Source organism: Girardinichthys multiradiatus, chromosome 12, assembly GCF_021462225.1.
Source record: "Girardinichthys multiradiatus isolate DD_20200921_A chromosome 12, DD_fGirMul_XY1, whole genome shotgun sequence".
NCBI lineage: Eukaryota > Metazoa > Chordata > Actinopteri > Cyprinodontiformes > Goodeidae > Girardinichthys > Girardinichthys multiradiatus.
The window spans coordinates 31,627,767-31,646,055 of record NC_061805.1 but is presented as its reverse complement, the minus strand read 5'-3'; the positions used below and the strand labels follow the sequence as shown (position 1 = coordinate 31,646,055).

General features: G+C 38.4%; 1 protein-coding gene across 8 annotated transcripts in view; it reads right to left on the bottom strand.

Annotated features, from left to right (window-relative positions):
- Positions 1-1,474: 1,474 nt before the first annotated feature.
- The window catches only part of ank1a (ankyrin 1, erythrocytic a), a 139,870-nt gene continuing 123,055 nt past the window's right edge, over positions 1,475-18,289 (bottom strand). For 4 of the 8 annotated variants that reach the window (XM_047381647.1, XM_047381648.1, XM_047381649.1 and 1 more), the window contains 4 exons: positions 13,554-13,637; positions 13,159-13,305; positions 10,646-10,744; positions 1,475-3,939 (listed from right to left, as the gene is read on the bottom strand). In XM_047381647.1, the coding sequence (XP_047237603.1) occupies positions 10,673-10,744; positions 13,159-13,305; positions 13,554-13,637 (303 nt within the window). In that variant the 3' untranslated portion in view covers positions 1,475-3,939; positions 10,646-10,672. Of the gene's footprint in view, positions 3,940-10,645; positions 10,745-12,570; positions 13,306-13,553; positions 13,638-15,617; positions 16,161-18,289 lie in introns of those variants that run through there. The other 4 variants (XM_047381651.1, XM_047381653.1, XM_047381654.1 and 1 more) reach the window with 4 other exon arrangements.

Below are 18,289 nucleotides of genomic sequence, written 5' to 3'. Positions count from 1 at the left end.
GAACATAAGAATTACTTACATCTGCTTGATTTTAGAGAATTATCTCTTGAAGACACATATATTATTCTGCTCTTCTTGTTTCCATCTGCTCTGTTCAAATGAAGGCATTGCAGCAATATGGAAAGCCAAAGGTGCCACATTCAATGCATAAATATTTTGTAAAATAAATATTTAAATATGTGATAATAAATTTTTTTTTAAAAATATTTTAATGTTTCAGTTATTTATGAAACACTAAAGTGCTTAGAAAATGTAAAAATAATTCGTTGACATTTGCATGGATTGTATTTCAAAAGAACAAAAAATAAATTATTTTTCTTTTAATTATTTTATAGTCCTTATTTGATTGCCCAATCAAATGTTATGGTTTACATATTTTATGTACAATCATGAATAATTAATTATGGACAAAAACAAATATATTAAAACACATTATGAATTAAAGCTTTGATAAATTATTTATATATTTAATTATTTATTTAGACATTAATATTTTTATAAAGTTTTGCTTATTTTATTTATTTAATATAATGATCATTAAATTATCAAATACATAAATATTTATTTATGTATCAACAAAATATTTATTTCATGGACTGTGGCACTCTAGCCCACAAAACCAGAAACAAATGTTTGTAAGATATAAATAAAAAAACAGAAACAAAAATAAATAAATAAATAAATGAAAGAATAAGCATATAACATTTCCAACAAAAATATAATGGGAAAATATACCAATATAATATGAGCTCATCTATATAACTCATTTCAGGATTCATTTCATTGATATATTTATCAAAGCATTTAAAATATTATGCAATGTAACCAAAATAAAGGTGTTAAGTCATATGGTGTAAATTGTATGCTGTGACATATGGGGTACTTCTTTTATTTCTGTAAAATTTAAATGGACAATCTTACTTTATAGGTATTAAATAAGATAATAAAATATAAATATCATTTAACAAAGAAATAATTGTAAATACTAGTCAAGGCTTTCCATTTTATAAACTGTCTATATATGTTTGCAATGAAGGGAGGTTGAAGTCAAATGTATGATGAGCAGATACTGAGTTTTAAACATCAGCGTGAACACCCTAATATCTACTGGAATACAGGGCCAACACATAACAGGATTCACAGTAATATCACCACTTTACATTCATCATTTCTGGCTGTAGAGCCTACTAAACACTTACAGATGGATGCTTATTGCGACATTTCTGTGGTTTACATATTATTGTCTGATAAAGAATTCAGTGGTGAGCATGACATATGAATGAAATGCATGTTGATCATTTGTATCATGTGAGATGGTGCACACATATTGAGGTAAATCAACCTTTAAAAGAAATTTAGAAAATAGTAGTATATAGTCTTTGAATATTTGCAGTATAACTCCCTAACTTTAACATGTCTGGGATAGATGAGGTACCCAGAAACACATGCAAAAACAAACTCACACAACAGGATGTTGAAATGCACATGAATGTCTTTAAGGTTTAAAAACTGCTTGAAAACACCTAAATTTTCCAATGAAAAACAAAATCAAACACTAAGGTCTTTGCAGATGAGATTCATGCAGCGGCGGTTTTTGCTTTTTTGACATGTCAATAGAGAGAGTGTGGCCCGTTATGTTATCAGAGTGTAAAATTGTACGAAAAAAAAACCAGCCATACAATGCAGGAGGCTTAAGATGATGAAGTTGGTGTCTGAGTTGTAAACAGCTCAGCTATTCGTATTTTACTCTTATTTAAAGAATCTGTACCACATGTTTTCATCATTTATTCAAAATATTAAAAAACTTTGGCTGTTGAACCTAAACTGAATAATTCTGCACTGAATAGAAATCATTTAAAACAGAGTTGTAGATTTATGATATTTCAATCTATATGTGCAACATAAAAAGAGCATTTATAATGCTTAATTCTTTTGCAATAAGAACCACCACAGATTGAGACAAGGTAGAAAATGAAACTACAAAGTCGGATTAAACAAGAATTATTCTACATTGACCACATATTCTCTGATTTGTGCAATTTTTCGTCTATTTTATGCCATTTATGCAAAAACCGTCACTGGATTTATGATATGAAGTCACACCAACATAAACATTGTTTTGTGATCGATTATATGAAGCAACATATTCAAATGTGGGACCATAAACTACTGACATAATATCTGAATACTATAAAACTGCGCTAAACACGCTAAAATCCCAAGTTTAGGAAGACCGTGACATGTGATCTTAAAATTGTCATTCTTTTCTCTCTCTCTCTCTCTCTCTCTCTCTCTTTCACACACACACACGCACACACACACACACACACACACACGCACACACACACACGCACACACACAAACATAAATAACTCTTTTTGTTAGCAGTTATTGCTTCTTCTGAATATTACATAAATAAAGGTGAAATACAGTGAATAATTACAACAAAGGATGTTGTCAAAATGCTTGGAGACGAGTGGGAGCCAGGCTCACAGTTATGGGTCAGTTTTACAGTTTCTCATCACAGTGATCGGTGACTGACTGCCTTTGCTACACTCCAAGTAGCCATCAAAAGGACAAACATCAGAGCTCAACACGACCTCGACCTGTGACGTGATGCTCCCCTGCCTGCCCAGTCAGACCAATGCTACATTACCAGTGTGTAAGCTACCTCATCTAGTGACATCTTCTGGTGGTGAACGGGGGATCTGTAAGGGCACGGTGTGTGTGTGTGTGTGGTGGGGTCAAATACTGCAGGATTTACTGGACGCACCTGCGAGCATAAGGTGGGACCCTCCCCCTCCCCATGAAGGAGGACAGGACTGCTACATGTGCTTTGAGAGGGTGACTGCAGAGGTGAGACAACTTATTACAAACTAGAGTGGACAAAACAAAAGATAGAGTTTAGTCTCCTGGTAATCTTTCACTTAAATCGTTGCCTTATGCACAAAGAGAAGGCTTTAAAACTGCCTGCTAAAGATGGAAAAGAATCATAATACAGTAACTGATGGAAGAGAGAGAAGTCCTCCCCTCTGCAGTCTGACATGTTTAAGTAATGGAAGGAAGTGAGAGATGCAGAAAAATGAGCATAAACTAAATTAAAACAGGCTGAGCGACATAATGTTTGCATGTTCTTGTACCCACAAAGACCTCAGGATATATAGACTGATATATAGGCTCAGATAGAACAGATCTAACAAGAAAAACTGGAAGGAATCTCTTTTGTACATGAAAGCAGCATCAGTGGCATCGCATAGAGATCTTAGAGAACATAAACAACACATGTAACACGCTGTCACATAGAGCATTTGAGTGCATACAATATTATGTACAACACTGATATTCTTGGGTGGTAAGAGGAGCTTTAGCAGGCTCAGAGAGCACTGAAAGAGAATTAAAACTGGTCTGTGTGTTGTGGAAGAGTGTAATATGAGTTTGTGGTCTCTTTTTTTCTCTGGCTGATAAACAGATTCCTGGTTAATTTAGAAAACGGGCCAGTGATTGAAAGAACATCGCATGCCTGTCCCATCCCACCCCTTTTACCCACCCCTGTGTCCCCCTCTGTATTTGTAGTTAAAGACAGGCCATGCAGCAGCAATCACTCATGCTGATACAGATAACTGGAAACATGTTGCTTGCGTTTCTTTTTTTTTTTTTTGCTTGTGTTTGGTTTTGTTTTTATATGAAATCATGCTTCTAGCCTAGTAGTATTTGTTTTCCTTATCCCCAAAATTTCTTAAAAATAAAGATTTAAAGTAAAACTACAAGTAGGTATTTTTTTCTGGAGCGTGTTGAAAGTCAGCAATGTCATTGTTTTGGAGGGGGATTTCGTTATCGTTTGTTGGCCAGTCCCTGTGTGGTCTTCCGCCTGACAGCTGCTGCTGGTCATGTGTCCATGTAGGATGGTTTCGGTGAAGGGGTTGAATCCTGTGGAGAAATCTGTGGACAGACAAAAAAAATCACTGATGCAGCATCGAGCTACATGTGTTTTAACACTGTACAGGTGCATCTCAGTGAATAGAATACCATCAAAAAGTACATTTATCTCAATAATTCAATTAAAAAAGAAAAACTCATTGAAATATCATTGATTAAAGTAAAACAAAAAACTTTATTTTAATTGCTTAGCTCTGTTAATTTATATAATTACGGCTTAGAGCTAATGGTAACTCAAAAGTCAGCTGCTTAGAAAAATTTTATTTTGCATAAAAGTTCTCTTATCAGATGAAAGTAAATTTTGCATTTTATTTGGAAATCAAGGTCCCAAAGTCTGCAAGAGAGTGACAAGGCACAGTATCCAAGCAGCTTTAGGTCCAGTGTGAAGTTTTTACTGTCAGTGTTCATTCTGGGAGCCATGTTATCTTCTGTTGTTGGTCCACTGTGTTTTATAAAGTTCAAAGTCAGACCAGTGGTCTACCAGAAACCTTGTGCGCACTTTGTTTCCCTCTACTAGCAAGCCTTATAGAGATTCCAGTTTTATTGTCCAGCAGGAAATTCAATCTGAAAAGACTCACAAAGAAAGGGATGGCAATTAGAAAAGTTGTAATGATGTGAAATTACATGGTTATTTCTTTGGGCTCAGACCTGGGAGGAAGACATGAATGCTGAGAATGTCATGAGCTAAGATGATTATTTGTAAGGCTTAGATTTAGAGATGTCTTCCCCCTGATCCGACACTGGTGGTGGATTGGCGGCCAGGGAGCGAGGAAGCCAGGAGTAGATGTGAAGGAAAATGGTGGAGGTGGGGTGGAGGAGTGATGAGCTCAGCTGACGAACGAAGATGAACACAGCTGAAGGTCCTTTAAAAGCAAGGCGTCGGAAGGTGATTGGATGGAGAATCAGATGGACAGGATGCTGACTGGAAGGCCGGGAAACGCACAAAAGAGTCATTGAAAGGTGGAGGCAGTGAAGGTGAGTCTTTCATTCTGAATTTTCATCTAAACTCCATTTTACACCTGCCCACACTGCCGACCGTACTAATACCATCTTTAAGGACAGCAGTATCACTGGGCTTGATTGGCAAACTGACCTGACTTAAACCCCACAGAGCATGGTGTATTATAAGATGAGGGACTTCCTCAGCACCTCAGCAGAGCCACACATCATAATCTCCATGCCACACTGACAAAGGAGCTCTGACCAAGAATTGAATGTATATGCTGACGGTACATGGAAATTCTATTCACTAGACCATTATTTCAGTGGAAAAAATACTTTCTATTCGTCTAAGGTGAGATTTTAGTTTCTAGCAGAATAAACACTTGAAATACATCATTATGTGTAACAAATGTGCATAACATCTGGTTCTCATTATTTTAAATTGAATTAGTGACATAAACTAACATTCTTATGATATTCTAATTTATTGAGATGCACCCATATATAGGAGGCTGCATGCAAAAAGAAACATTTTCAAAGCAATTCTGTGCAAGAGATTCAAATTGCCATATAGCAGGACTTTGGTAAAATGCTCACTTTTAAATTTTCCTTATACATGAACCACATTCTTTATCATAATCAGATTTCAACACACACCTCATTACTGCTGCTGTGGCATTTAACCAAAAATGGTTGGCAAAAGCAGGTTAAAATGCAGGGGTGAGACACTTGAAACATCAGTAATCTCAGGACTCTCATGGCATTTATTTCAGAAAAGGCAGGTCACCTTCACACACACACACACACACACACACACACACACACACACACACACACACACACACACACACACACACACACACACACTCTTGTTTTGCTATATGTAGTGAGGACCATGTGTTGACTTCCATTGATTTTCAGTCATTTTCACCCTTCAACCCTTTCTATGCCCTAACCCTGACAATAACCCTAAACCTAGCCATTACCAGTGCAAGCCTAACCCTAACCTTAACCTAAAGTCAATTCACACCTTAGTCCTAAACCTAACCGTTAGCAAAATAGGCCGTGAGGACCAGCAAAATGTCCTCACTTTGGTACAAACGGTCCTCAATTTGATGGTGAAATCGGGAAAATGGTTCTCACTGTGATGCCAAGACAGGAACACACACACACACACACACACACACACACACACACACACACACACACACAATGCCCAGTGGCTCAAATTCCCAGGACAACTGCCTTGGCAGTTTTGTCCTTGAGAGCTGCCACTTTATAAGATCTGTCTTGGTTTTGCTGACAGCACACTGTGTCAGACTTTATCAGAGCTTGTCACAATGTGCACAGAGAAAAACCACTGTCTTGGTACAAGTACAGTATGTATGGATAAATACATATTGTAGTGTCAGCATCATCAACTCAATAAGAATGATGTCAAGATAAAACAAAATATTAACTGGTCATTAGGTTTTTGTATTCACAAATATGATCCCATGCTTTGATGTAAGAATGACAAAGCACAGAAGCAGTCAAGGTTTTCAATAGGTTGTTATCAATTTAAAAGTCAAAGGAAAACTACTGGATTTTTACTTTTAGATATTCTGGACATATGAAAATGGCATCAAAACAAATGAATAACAATACTTTGAGTGCTTTTACAGCACTCAAAGGAATGGGGTGGATTTTTTGACTTGGGGTAATGTGGAGTTTTCAGTGGTCAGTATCTTGCCTACAGTATATATATTATTCTAAAAAATAAATTTTGGAGAAAATAGATCTGTTTTTCACTACAGAGTCAAGGTAACAGGTAGTCAGAGTAGTGAAAAGAAGAAAACACGCTGCCTAGTCTGCCATCCTGTGCCTTGTGCCCCAAGGAAATTCATTTTTTTGTCTTTAGCAATGTACTCTGAGAAATACTTCAGCTAGAACATAAAATCAGAAGAAATCATGCACACAAAATCTGAGTCTCCTCTTGTGGACTGATCACTTGAAGCTGATTACCCTTTTTCTGAAACATGAAGTTTTTTTATCATTTGTGAGCTTGACAGCCTGCCACACGGCACGCCACTCAGTCTCAGCTACACATGTACCATTGTTATTTAGGCACAGCACCTGAGAGAACCTAGATTATGGCCTCTTGACAAAGTATGGCTTCTCATTCTTTCTTCTCCTAAACATTATAGGCCAATAGTTGCCAAGAATTTCCGTTGGCAGACAAGCTCCATGCTACAAGCACTGCCGAGGCTGGTGTTTTATACAGAGGTTAGTACCCTTCCATCATGAATCATATCCTTACTTTTCACACTTACATCATTCATTTGTGGTCTATATAAAGTGGAACTGCAATACTTTGGTCTGAATTCCTTGTAATCTAGCTCCATCAGCCCCTTTTTTACCCCATGTTCTGAGATGCGTCTGAGTCAACTCTTTAAATGCTACTGAGGCACTTCACACCCCACCTCTCTCCAGGTCAAAGAGCTCTCCACTCCAACCTGTTTGGCCATTTTTGTAGTTTGATAACAGAGATATAATTATCTAGCGGTGCAGAAACAAGGCAAAATCTGCAAAAACAATGTTGAACTGTTTATGATAGGATGGCATCTCTTTCGATGGCATCCTTTACTGCCAGTGTCCACCACTGGGTTCGGGTATTGCTGCTGTGACAGACACCACAGACCTTACGGCCACAGCTGCAGGTGGCAGAATGAGGCAAAGAACATAGTCCACTTGGACTCTATGTCTCCAACCTCCCCTGGAATCTGGTCAAGCTCTCCTGAAGGTGAGAGTTGAATACATCCCTGGTCAAAGGCTCCGGCATTATTTCCCAGCAGACCCTTACTACAAGCTTGGGCCTGCCAAGTCTGTCTGGCTTCCTCCTCTTCCAGCAGATCCAACTCACCATCAGGTGATCAGTGGACAGCTCAGCCCCTCTCTTCACCCATGTGTCCAAGACTGGCAGCCGAAGGTCTGAAAACATGACTACAAAGTCGATCATCGACCTCCTGCCTAGGGTATCCTGGTGCCAAGCGATGGACTCCCTTATACTTGAACACAGTGTTCATTATGGACAAACCGTGACTGGCACAGAAGTCCAATAACAAAACAGCATTCAGGTTCAGATTCGGGAGGTTATTCCTCCCAATCACACCTCTCCAGGTGTCACGTGTTTCGGAGTCCCCAAGAGGGGCACTGTCCAACACACACACCAGGGATGCCAAGAAGGCTGGGTACTCCGCACCACTGCTTGGCCCGTACGCCGAAACAACAGTCAGAGACCTCTCCCCAACCCAAAGGTGCAGAGATGCAACCCTCTCATCCACCAGGATAAACCCCAACACGAGACACTTGAGCTGGGCGGCAACAAGCACTCCCATCTCAGCCCGCCATCTCTCCCTGCGGGTCACTCTAGAATAGAAGAGAGTTTAAGCTCTCTCAAGGAGCTGGGTCCATGCTGTGTGTAACGGTGAGCCTGACTATTTCTACCCGATATCTCTCAACTTTCTGCACAAGCTCAGGCTCCTTCCGCCACAGCGAGGAGACATTACATACCCCTAGAGCCGTGTAGGCATCCGGATATCGGATTGCTCTGCCTTTGACCAGCGCCCGATCCTCTTAGCACCGGTCCCTCATGGTTTCCCCTGCAAGTGACTGGCCCACTGGGGGGGTTTATGACAACCAGATTGTCTTTGCCTTAATTCCCATATACTCATTACCAATTTGTGAGCTTAATCACTTAACATTAAATATTTAATCTTATCTCTTAGTCTCCAATTGCATTAGTTTACAACAGCTCAAACAATTTTGCAACAAATAATTGTTCCATTGATGTAGTCACAGTGTCCTCTAGAGTGGCAGACAGGAAGTTACTGTAGCTGTACTACCACTGCAACCATCCTATGGGTCAAGCTAACAACATCACTTTATAGTGTGGAAGTTATTACAAGGAGAAGGGGAGACTTAGAGTCTATTCACATAGGAAAGTTCTTTGGTCCGGACCAAAAGCGTTTTTTTTGTTTGTTTTTTTTATTTGGTGTGGTTTGCTTTGACATTGTACTTTTTGCAAGTGAAGCATAATTTGTAAACAAAGCTAGGCGTGTGATGATCATTGTTCCAATTGGACAGAAATGGAGGAAAACTATTATAGAAGTAATGCTTGCTGTATTTCTGTTCTGCATATTTGTGCAATTATTACAGCTGCAAAATCATTGTAAGTGTCAATAGCAGCTCATTCAACGCAGGTTTTGCAATGTTCTATTTCTAATTTTAGAAAAGGGTGGGCGAATGCATGCTGCAAGCTGAAGGAGAGCTGTTGTGCTCTGTATTCCCTGACCAAGAAGCAGCATTGCTAAGCAAAAGACAGCGAATCAGGTATGAGTTCAGTGAATTTGCTATTCACAATATTTAACAGTGCGGTTGAAATAGGTTGAAATCTACTTTGGCTTCAGCCCTACTTCCTGGTCAGACTATTCCTTGTTTCCCCAAACTAGTAAGACTGCCACTGCAGCTAAGATGGGGGTAAGGTACTGACTGCTGGTTACAACTCCACGTCTCCAAAGACATACATACATATATAAATATATATATCAGTGGCGACTGCTCTAAGACTGCAAGGGAAGCTCAGTTTCCCCTAAAAAGTCAAAAAATAAGTAATCAAATATATACTGTTGTGTGTACATGTCATTGACTAAATATGCGCTACAACCCGCTCAACTTTTGTTCAGAATCAGCTTCTTATCACTGGTAATGACGCGGCTTTCCTCTCACTCGTTCCCGCAGCTTCACAGTGCTTTAAACAGTGAGTTCAATAGCGAAGCAAAAATGCTGGGCTTTGTACCGCCCATCGGATGTTCGGTGTCTCTGTGGGTCTAAGGGGCAGTGGGCTGGCCTCGGCTGGCCCGGACGCTCAGCTTCTGCATGATGATTGGATGATCTGTCTGAGGCTGAATCCCTTTTTGATTGACAGTGAAATGAGCGAATCAGCGAATTAGCGATCTTGAAATTGAGCTTCCCCTCCTTGAAAGACCAGCATCCACCACTGATATATATATATATATATATATTGCCAAAGGTACTTTTCTACTTTTCTCCCTTACTGGGTCTCTTTATTTTTATGACTATTATTTACACAATAGATTCTGACCAAAGGCAACAAAACAGTTTGTTTACTACATGGAGTTATGTATTAAACAAAAAGTGCTTAATCACTCTAAACATTTGTATATTTTAGATTCTTCAAAATAGCCAACCTTTGATTACTGTTTGTTCTCTTAGCATTCTCTCCATGAACTTCATGAAGTGGTCACCTGAAATGGTTTTCCAAACAGTCTTGAAAGAACTTTCCAGAGGTTCGTTGAGAGACGGCCAAAGGTTAATATTTCAGTTATCACAGCAAAGGGCAGCTACTTTAAGGAATCTAAAATATAAAACATAATTTAAGTTATTTTTGTTTGCCACATAATTCAGTTTGTTCATTCACAGTTTTAAAGCCTTCATTGAGAATCTACGCACAATATAAATAGTCATAATCATAAAGAAAACCATTAAATGAGAAAGTGTATCTAAAACTTTTGACTGGTATATATATATTATTGTCTACAGTATGTCTTTGTTGATTATTTGTGTCACATTTCAGTGCCAGTATTAGGTTACATATCATTAATATTTAAATAAAGGTAAATTTAAGTACATTTAATCCAGAGAGACCAGATTAAATGTTTCTTTTTTACCCACAGGTCAGACAAGGCACTGTGAGTTAGTCCCGTACCTGCAGGGACGCAGCACTCTGTCTGCCTCATTGCTTAACTCTCCGCAGACTGGCACATTTCACTATCTGAGCACCTTTCTTCACATCCACAGAATCGGGCTACATTGTGGGGAGAATGAAAGGGAGTTTACACCACAGGAGGTCCAAGGGTTGACAGATAGTGAAGAAAGAAGGGGAAAAAAGAAAAAGGTGAGAAAATATTAGTAAGAGAGGATAAAATAAAACGAGAAGAGAATAGAAACAGAAACAGATGAAAAGGAAAAGCAGAAAAATATTGTATCAGCAGAGGAAGGAAATAGTTTCAATAGGAAAGTGACAGGCAGCAGGAGAAACATAATGAAATGTGACAGAAATATACAGATAATAAGACAGGAAAGAAAGGAGGGAAAAAGCAAATATATAAACAGTTAAGCAACGAGAAAATCAGGAAAGTTTAAAGATGGATAAAACACTGCATTTGTGGTTCAGAGGAAATTGTAATTAATTTGAACACACTGTTAAAGACCCAAATGGACAACAGATTTCCTTTTTCTGAAACTTTAAATCATCAGTTATTTGTTTTTAGTAACTAGCCATTCATACTCCATGCAATTTTTCACATTTTGTCTGATTTCAACCACAAACTTCAACCTATGTCATTGGGATTTTCTTTTATAGCATAAATGTGAGGTTGAAGGAAAGCAATACATGGTCTTAAATTTTCTTTTATAAATAAAAATCTGAATAATGTGCCATGCATTTTTATTTAGCTGCTCGAGTCAATATTTTTGTAAAACCACCTTTTGCTGCATTTAAAGCTTCATGTCTTTTAGTGTATGTTTCTGCCAGCTTTTTAGTGTGTGAAACGTTTGCCCATTCCTTTTTGACAAATAGCTCCAGCTCAGTCAAATTGGATTGAGAGCTTCAGTGGACCTCATTTTTCAAGGCCTACCTCAGATTCTCAAATAAATTTAGATGTGGACTGCATTATTCGAACACAATGCATATGTTTTGATGTAAACCATTCCATAGTAGCCCAGTTTCCATTTTGTTTGCAGGCTCTATCTGGTTTTGTCAGTATTTCCCTATATTTAGACCTATCAATCTTCACTTTAATTCTGATCAGCTTTGCTGTTCCCGCTGTAAAAAACACCTTTTGCTGACATCGTTGTGTTTCACCATTGGGATGGTGTGTTTAGTGGGATGGGCAATGTTCTGTCACACATATCATTTTTGATGATGTTGATAAATTCTCCCACCTGAGCTTTAGATCTCTGCAGCTCCTCCAGAGTTACTATGAGCCTCTTGGCTGCTTCTCTGATAAGTACTCTCCTTATCAAGGTGAATGGCCATGAGTTGGCAGGTTTGCAGTTATACCAAACTCTTTCTGTTTTTGCATGATAGATTAAGCAGTGCTCCTGTTTTAAACCTCTCCTGCTTAGAACTTGTCCACAACTTCCTTGCTGACCTGTACTGTGTTTCATGGTCTTCATGATGATGTTAGTTTAATAAATGCTCTCTAACAAACCTCTGAGGCCTTCGTAGAACACCTGTTTTGATACTGAGAATTAATTACACACAGCCAGAATCTATTTACTAATTAGGTGACCTCTGAAAGTAGTTGGTTGCATTGGATTTTACTTAGGGTTATCAGAGTAAAAGGCTCAAATACAGACGTATGCCACACTTTTCAGATTTGTCTCAAAATGTAAAAACTATGTATCCTTTAGCTTCTGTTTCACAATTATGTACTACTTTGTGTCACATACAGTTCCAATAAAAGAATTGTTTCAGGTTGTAATGTGGAAACATTTGAAAATGTTAAAGGGGTTTGAATGTTTTTTGCAAAAAGACGTAAGCCCTCTGTACCACTTGCCATGTTAAACCCATTCACTAGCAAAGCAATATGTGATTCCAAGGTAGCTCGAGGTATCAGGACACAGTGATAGTTGAAGGACTAAGCTTTAATAAAAGCAAAGAAACAGAAGAATTACTCATTTAGAGGGGAAATAAATAATTGTAGCTTTAACAACTGCAAGGGGTCATGACAATCATTTCATTCATACGCTGAACACAATCAAAGTGCAGGAATGGCTTCATGACAAAAGTGAATAAAATCTGAATGAAATGATGAATTTTTGCATCTCAACCAAAGCAATCAGAAAACTAGAGACTACATTTTCTTCCAGAGTTGTAAAATAAAGAACATGGAAAAACATTCGGGTGGAAATAAATGTAACAGAAAGTCATGAACATAGCATTTACCCAAACACACATCCATATTTCTTTAAGACATTTACACCTGGCACACTGAAACTGGTTAGTTGCTTTACAGCCAAACTGAAATCACATTCATGTTTCCTGCTTTCATTCAAGAATACTCACTATGTTGAAACATTTGCACTGATTTATTCAAGCTGATCCTCATATGGTGTCCAGCTGTACTATCTGGTGTAATTTTGCAATCTAACAATTCCCCTTACTAGTTAAAGCCTGGAGAGAGGCATACAGCTTCCTGCAGATCAGAAGCCCACCTTGCTGCTGTCATGGCCCAGGATGGCGTAGCTCAGGTACTGCTCGGCATCGCCCTCAAGCTCATTGGCATCCAGCAGGGAGCCCTCCACTTCCAGAACCCCTTCGTCTCCCATACCTTTCCCTCTGCGCACAACTTTCCGTACAATCTATCCCGCATTTTAGGTGTTGACACACAGGAGGTGGGAGGACAGATGAGGGCGAGTGGATAATAATAGTAACAGAAGAAGAAAAAGTGTTGATGGAGAAAGAAACTGTACTTAAAAAATATCCAACATGAAATGGATGAAGAACTTTGACAAATACAACAATTGGTTGAGATGCTGCATGAATATTTAACAATGAAAGAACAAAAACTTGACTTCACTGTTGCTATAAACATGCTGAAAATGCGGACCTTCTTTGTGACGATGTTTCCATGTTCATCCGTGAACTGTTCCTCACTTACTTGCCCCCCAGGAAGGTCTTCAACCTCGTCACCCTGTGGACAACAAAGCGTTAATGTTTAAGGTTTCTTACATGAAACCAAAACTGACAGTGTTAAACTGTAAGCATAAGAAATAAAAACCTGTTTCTAAAATAAACTGGAATGTTAGATAGTGTGACGATCAGATCAGTCACACAGACTCACTTTGCGGTGCCATATTATTATATGATCAGCATGAATTATATTGTTGACAAATCAACCAGTCTACTATTGATTTCCCCTTGAACGTTTTCACATTTCGTCATGCTACTATTTCAAACCCTAATGTGTTTTACTGGGATTTTATGTGAATGACCAACACAAAGTAATGCACAATTGTGAAGAAGATAAACTTCCACCACAATCTTTTGCAGCTTGTAACACATTTTCTTCCAGTATTACTCTGTATTACACTCTATCTATGTTCCCATCAATTCTAACTAGCTTCTCTGTCCCTGCTAAAGAAAACACAACATAATGCTGACAGCACCACATTTTGCGGTGGGGATTATGTGTTCATGGTAATGTGCAGTTTTACTACACATTAAGGTCAAATGTTAAATCATTTCCACATATCAGATCTGTTCCCTCATGGAATATCAACATTAGGGGGGTTGAACACACATGTATGCCACACTTTTCAGACTTTAATATGTAAAACACTTTGGAAACCATATGTGATTATCCCCCTCTTCAAACATTATGAACCATTTTGTGCTGGTGTGTAGTATAAAATCCCAGAAGAAATCCACTAAAGTTTGTGGCTGCAACATGACACAATATAAACAAGTTAAGGGGGTATGAATACTTTTGCGTGGCACTGTAGTTGTAACGCTTTTTTACAACCTTTTCGGTCATACATTGCTTGTGTCCTTAGCTAGTCTCAGCTTTTGGTCTGCGATCAAATTGTCACTGAAATCTTTTTGTCTGATATTTAAAATGTGTTGTGTTGCACTATTTTGAGCTTAAGAGGTTTGTATGTGATCTGCATTGAATAGCATTCTGATTATAGTTATTTTTCATGATCCTGAATGTATGTGAAACACAGGTGTAGTGATCAATGCAGTGCTTTATAATTACTTCTCCACCAAGTGGAAACACAGACAATCAGATAGCCAACAGCTAGTTGAAAAGATAGAGAGTTTATTTTTAGAAGTAACAGCATCTATCAGTGTTTCTTTTTTTGCAAACTTAAAATTACAACTCATGAGGTTGATGAAAATACTCCTACAGCCCTTGAAAAGGTGCAATTACTATTTTTAAATCCAGACATTCCTGGATACTGTCACAGGAAAGTTACTAAAACTGGACTTGTGTAGGCAAGAATAAAATCACTACAGTGGAAAGAAAGTGCTACAAATTAAAAATAAGTTTTTGAAGAACTGAGGCTCAGAATTCTTAAACCAAGTACAATCTATTTTTATTAAACAGAGGATAATGCTCTACAAGTACTTTGACTTACAGTCACAGCATAAACGTATTAGTGTAATAAAATATTATTAAAGCATTTCTATTTCTCAGCGAGTTTTGTGCTTGTCTATAGTTAATTGCAATAACAAAAATAAATAACTGTATACTTGTGAGCAAAAGCCTTTTATTGCTGTAAGTCTTGTCAACACAGGGAGTCTATGAACATCTCATTCTGACTATGTCGGGTCAGCGAGTTATTGTTAATATTAAGCCCAGAAAAGCACTTTGGACTTTTTTAGCCTGCGTGTCCTGTTCAAATTTAGCACCAACAAAGACTGAAAGTTATGCCATAGTAGCCCAATTGTTCCTAAAACCTTTTTAACTACATGTCGACACCGATTGTTGGTTCTGGACCAAATTTACATTCTGTTTAGATTGAAGGCATTGCTATCTTCTCTGTCTTTTCAACATTATTTTACTGGAGAGATTTTATAAACATCATTGCATCTTATTGCCTGCTGTTTTCTGACAGATGAATTAAAAAATTGTCGCAAGGTTTTTGTTTTTTGCCCCTTATATTTGTACCTTGAGGATGACTCTGCGACGGACCACCCTTGTGGTCACATTCTCCTCCTCGTCAACGACCCCTTCGACCTCACCAAGCTCATGGTCCAGCTGAGCATGTATGTAACTGAGCACAGAGCGGACAGAGCCGCTGGCAATGTGAAGGACATTCTGGCAGCTGATTACCAGGAAAGCCAGCAACACAAAGCTGAAGAGGAGCTCGGTCACCAGGGCCCACATTGCCCCAGTTTAATGCCCAGCAAACCAACAGTCTGCACGAAGCGGCTTTAGTCAGTCAGCCTTCAGTTACTCCCTTTTCCCAAACTGTGATCTCCGCTGACAGAGGCAACAGCTGCAGCTTTTTTTCCCCCTTTTGACGCTATCTCAGTGAAACTGGGGTTTCAGATCATTTTTATCCTCCAACAGCTGGGGTAGTGGGCCCTCCTGACCACGTCTCTTCCTTCCCCTTCCTTCTACTGGGTCACTAGAACCCAGTCAAAGATCCAATCTGGAGCAACACTGAGAAGCTTCTGTTCACACCTCTCTGACTTTCAGCCCATGTGATCTGTGGGCTTTAAATACCTCCTTCCTAGTCCTGTGCAATATAGTAATACAGCAGTTACTCCTCTAACTTCAGCTTACCTTCTCTTCCTTTCTTCAAGATTTAAACTCCCAAACAGCCAAAACAACTAAGTTACTTACACAGTAATGCAGGTACCAAATTAACCCAAACAGTTTATTTAATGATGTTTAGCAACACATAGTGTCAACCCAGAAAAACACAAGTAAGTCCAGTTTTGTATTTGTTCTCAAACAATATTATAGCTGAGATTTGTCCTTCATAGTGTGATCTCTTTCCCATGTGTACAAAGCTATTGTGGAAGTGACTTACGGAGGGGCTCATGTAACATGAACGGGAGTATAAGATTGCTTTCTATATTTGGCCATTCACACTGTTAGTGGCCATCTTGGGCTCTAGAGTCTGTGTGTTTGTGTGAGTTTATGGTTTTATTTGTAAGGTCCAGAACTGACCTAGGATAATGCAATGTAAATTTCAAGAAAAAAATCTTTATAGCACGAAACATGGCTTGGAGAAAACAGAAAGAGACCAAAAAAAATAATAAATGTGTTACACTTTTGACAGTTTAGTATTTAATATTGTTGTCTCTATTGTGCTGTTTCTGTTAAACCTGCCTTGGGAACAATTGGTTTAAAGATGTTTCTGGTGGAAAACTCTCATATAAAACCACCAGATTATCCAAAATGTACGTTGAACATTTGATAAAAAGAGAGGAGTGGCAATGTGAAAAAAATACATTTAAATGGTAATGAAGATCCATAAAGGGACCATTGATTGTAACGTGGATCATTTTCTTTACAAGCAACGGTCAAAGTGTTTGAGGTAAATGCCTGGTCACTACACCAGAGTAGGGAGGCAGACACAAAAGGAGTTGGTTAGAAGGTCCAGACGGCATGTGGATATAGATGGAAATGGACTGAGGAGGTGGTGCTCACAGTCTGGAAAGACAGATGCAAATGGAGCAAGAAGAATGCGCATACAGCATGGAGAGAAACCGAAATAGAGCAGAGAGAAGATGCACAAAGCGCAGGGAGGCAGTTGAAGAATAATACATGTTCACAGGATCCCACTTCCCTGCATATTTTTTGTTGTTTCCTTACATGATTATAATGAATTTAATCACTGAGTCATTAACACCATTTATAATTAATGACCTTTCATAGTCAGAAAGCTCATTAAATAACAGTACGTTGCTGGGACCAGTAGCTATTCCAATTTTTTTCCAACAATTTTATTCCTCTCAAAAAACATCACAAATCACACAACAGCAGGTTTAAAAAACATTAAAAAACTACACTACACTACTCTACTTTATAAAGTCATTCTTAAACACCATCTCTTTGCTTGTAGTTTGGATTTTGCCGTGCAGCAGTAGACAGGAATGTAAAAAAGGCATGAAATTATCATTCAGAGGTAAGGCTGCATGATATTAGGAAAATATACATTTGCAATATTGTTATAAATTGAACTGTCACTATCAGTTATCATTAAGCCACATTTCCCTCGCCCACCATCATAACCATGTCCTCATCACTTTAGAATCCCAGTCACTTAAATCTATATAAGATGTGAGCATTGAGGACAGGAAAGCCCATGCAACAGACAAAATATAAGTGATGGGGGATAAAATCTATTCTACATACATCGAAATGTGAACTTGGATCATTCTGTCTCAATTAACAAATATCAAAACTCGATTATGTTAATTTATGATCTTATTATGAGGAACGCAGAAGGCGGAACCTATTATTGTGTAGGTGCACCACCCAAACAATTTATGGTGAACACAAAAGGTCATATGAATTGAAATGGAATGCATGTCAAATCAGATGTCAAAGCCTCTCCTCTAGAAGACTCAGAGAAGGCCAATCTAATGTTCACTGCAACTTTTACTGCAAAGGATCCGTGACCATCAAGAGTCGTTGAGAATCAGGATCTTCGACCTACGGAGCCGTCCTTTCTGTCACCTGAAATTTTTTTACTGAAACGATAATCCACACCTACAACACCGAAACAAAAACAGAGGATCCTATGCAGGTAAGATTGCTCTAACATGTGACGCATGGACAGCTATTCTGACTATGTAGTCGGTCCCTGTAACAGTGCATTTCTG